We start from the raw sequence: 3,633 nt of genomic DNA, 5'->3' as shown, positions 1-3,633 counted from the left end.
CATTTTAAGATCATTTACATAAATAATTACCCAAAAAAAATATTATCTTTGTCTACAATTTATTTATGTTCCAAAAGTTAACATTCTAATTTGCATATACAACACCTCCTTCCTTTAGATCTCCCTTGCCCCCATAGTGTTCGATGATTCTACCATATTTCGCATCGGTAAATCTTGTATTATTATTCGCTGTCAACTCTACATTTGGACAATATCGTAACTTGTGTCCTCCCCGCAAGCCCAACATTCCAGTCTCCTCGTTATCCCATAAGGTGCTAACCTTCGATCAATGTGTTCTTCTCGGCATTTCTTGTAACCAATCCCCATATCTTTGTTGTGCCTCTGCCTCTATCCATCTATTGGATTCCTCCGATCCGTCTACTTCACTTATCTTCATCTTTATGATCTTATTCCCTACTCTGACGTATGATGCCATCTAAATAAATTACTTTATAAACATATTATATATTCTTCAACTCTTAATTATCTATATTTCATTATATTTTCTCCACTTACCTTTTATTCATTTATTAAATATGAATCTAGGTCTATTATCCATTTTATTTCCTTCCAATTTATGATTCCTTCTATTACATCCATTTATTCCTTCCTTAAATTATGATTCTCCTACTATGTTTATCATCAATTTTATTTCTTTAGAAAATATGATTCTCATAATAGGTCTAACATCAATTTATTTCTTTATAAATTATGATTCTCATAAATATGTCTCATCAGAAATTATGATTCTCATAAATATGTCTTTCATCAATTTATTTCTTCTAATTCTTCGTATATTTCTCAAATCTCTTTAATGTCCTAAGCTTCTATGCCTTATTTGTTTCAGGTGTCTTGTATATGTCCCTTCTTGTCCTTCAATTTCTACTTCAACTTTTTTTCTTCCTATATTCTTGCTTACTATTCCTTTCCCCCATTTAACTGGACCCTCAAACAGAAGAATCCATACCAAACTTCCAACTTTAATTTTATCATCATATGTATTATCTTTTGGCTTTATTTTTTCTTTCAAAAAATCTAATTCCGTTCTTGTTTTTCTACCTAAAAACATCTCTGCTGGAGAATTCCCCTTGCTATTCTTAGTATTATTGTATGCTAATAATAATAACCACCATTTTCCTTCTCCATATTTTTCTTTTTTTAACCAATTTTTAACTATAGCCACCATTCGTTCTGCTTGTCCATTACTTCTTGGTTAATATGGTGGAGATAATATATGTTCAATCTTCCACCTATCACAAAACTTATCAAATGCCTTGCCTCTAAATGCTGGACCCCCATCCGATACTAATGTCTTCATTAATCCATATTTACTTACAAAATCTTTTAACTTATTCAACGCTACTTTTGAAGATAGGCCAAATACCTGTTGACAATCTATCCATTTTGAACCAGCATCTACCATAATAAAGTACTTTTTCTTTTCGAATTCTAAAAAATCTACATGTATTCTATCACATGGCACCTTTGTCTCTGGCCATTTATTTTCCTTATCCCTTGCCGGTACATTAGCACACATATTACATGTTTCACAGCTCTTAGCTAATTCTTCTATTACCTTATTCATTCTAGGCCACCAAAAGTATTCTCTTGCTTTATATTTTATTCTCTCTATGCCTTGATGACCTGAATGTATTACACCTAAGGTTTCTTTTCTTAACTTATTCGGTATCACTAATCTATATCCTCTCAATAAACAATTGTCTTCTATATTTAATTCGCTTCTAATATTCTTAAATGCTTGGTCTTCCTTCTTCCATTCTGCATCTCCTTTTAAACAAGTTCTAATTCTTAATAATTCTTCATCTTCCCTGGATATCTCTTTTACTAATTCATAAGTTATCGGTCTTTCTCTTGTATCTATTTTTAAGATTCTTATAACATTATTATTTAATTTTTCCTCCTCTTCTATATATTCTAAACTATTGCTTACTGTATCCTTGTTTGTACTGTCTTTTTTAAACAATCTCGATAATATATCTAGTAAACAATTTTGTTTACCTGCTCTGAATCTTATCTCAAAATCGAAATTACCCACTAAAATTAACCATCTCTGTAGTCTTGGTGACATCATAAGTTCTTTATTTTCTTTTTTGAATAAATCTACCAACGGCTTATGATCCGTATATAAAATAAACCTTCTTCCAATCAGATATTCTCTGCACTTCTCTAGCCCGAATTTCACAGCCAGAGCCTCTCTCTCGATCGTCGAGTAATTTTTCTCAGTGCTACTAAACCGTCTAGATAAAAATAAAATCGGTTTCTCAACATTATCGGTCATCTGTAACAAAACTCCTCCTATACCTTCATTAGATGCATCAACCGCTAATATCATATCTAATTCCTCATTGAAACAATTTAAAATTGGTTTCTCTACCATCTTTAATTTTAATTTTTCGAAACTTTTCTCCTGTGCTTCTCCTTATTCAAACCTTTTATTTTTCTTTAATAAATCATACAACGGCGGCGATTTCTGCAAAATTTTGAATCAAACCGATGATAATAATTCATTGCTCCTAAAAACGCCTGTACTTCTATTTTATTATTTGGGGCTCTCATACTCATTATCTTATCTATATTCTTTGCAATTGGAGTAATTTCATTTCCATTTATAATATGTCCTAAATATTTTATCTTTCTTGCTCCAAAAACCACTCTTCTTCAAATTAGCTTTTAACCCATTTTCTAATATAATATTTAATACTTTAATTAACCTAGCATTGGGCTCTTCTCCTGTTCTACCAGATATCAAAACATCGTCTAAATAATACATTATTCCCTTTATTCCCTGAAATAACTCCGCCATTGTTCTTTGAAATATTGGAGCCGATACTTTCAAACCAAATGGTAAACGACAAAAAGCAAATAATCCTCTATGCGTTGTGATCGTTAATATCTTACTTGTTCTCTCACTCACCTTTATTTGTAAGTAAGCATTCGAAAAATCTATCTTTGAAAAAATTGCTGCTCCTCTTAAATTAGCCAGCAATTGCTCTATTCTAGGTAATGGATATCTTTCGTTTATTACCCACGGGTTAACTGATACTCTATAGTCTATACACAGTCTTAAACTATTATCCGGCTTTCTTATTGGAACTAACGGTGTTGCCCATACACTATGCACTATTGGTTTTATAATTCCTTCTTTTAACCATTTGTTTAATTTCCATCCACGAACGGCAATCTTCTTGCGTAGCAATATTTAGGTTCAATAATTTTGTTCTAATCGTATATCTACTTCAAAATCTTTAAGAGTCCCTAATTATTCTTTAAAAACCTCCAAGTACTGATCCAAAATCATACTTATTTCATGGCTATATTTATTTTCGATAATCTCTTCCCGTTCTACTGTCTTTTTAATTATCTGTTTGTTGATTTCGACGGGTGTTACCTCTAAAGAATTTATACTTAACATCTTATTCTCTTTGACTCTATATTTAATCAAAAATTCTGGTGTTCGATTTCTAAGTTTATCGAGAACTAATTCTTGTTTATCTTCTATACTAGGTAACTTAATTTTCTCGAAATCTATCATTTCACTATTTTCATCATTACTTCCAGGGATAGTATCAAAAAATTTCCACCAATTATAAACTGGACCTAACGTTCTTATAT

At 31.2% G+C, this 3,633-nt stretch overlaps 1 protein-coding gene across 1 annotated transcript; it reads right to left on the bottom strand.

The window, feature by feature from the left end:
* Positions 1–811: 811 nt before the first annotated feature.
* LOC135926060 (uncharacterized) lies at positions 812–1,186 on the bottom strand. The gene has a single exon (XM_065461725.1). The coding sequence runs from the start codon at positions 1,184–1,186 to the stop codon at positions 812–814; it is 375 nt and encodes a 124-aa protein (XP_065317797.1).
* Between the last annotated feature and the right edge of the window lie 2,447 nt (positions 1,187–3,633).

The sequence above is a fragment of the Gordionus sp. m RMFG-2023 genome, chromosome 3 (genome assembly GCF_954871325.1).
Source record: "Gordionus sp. m RMFG-2023 chromosome 3, tfGorSpeb1-WG-v2, whole genome shotgun sequence".
Lineage (NCBI taxonomy): Eukaryota > Metazoa > Nematomorpha > Gordioida > Chordodea > Parachordodidae > Gordionus > Gordionus sp. m RMFG-2023.
This window is presented reverse-complemented; position numbering and strand designations above follow the sequence as displayed.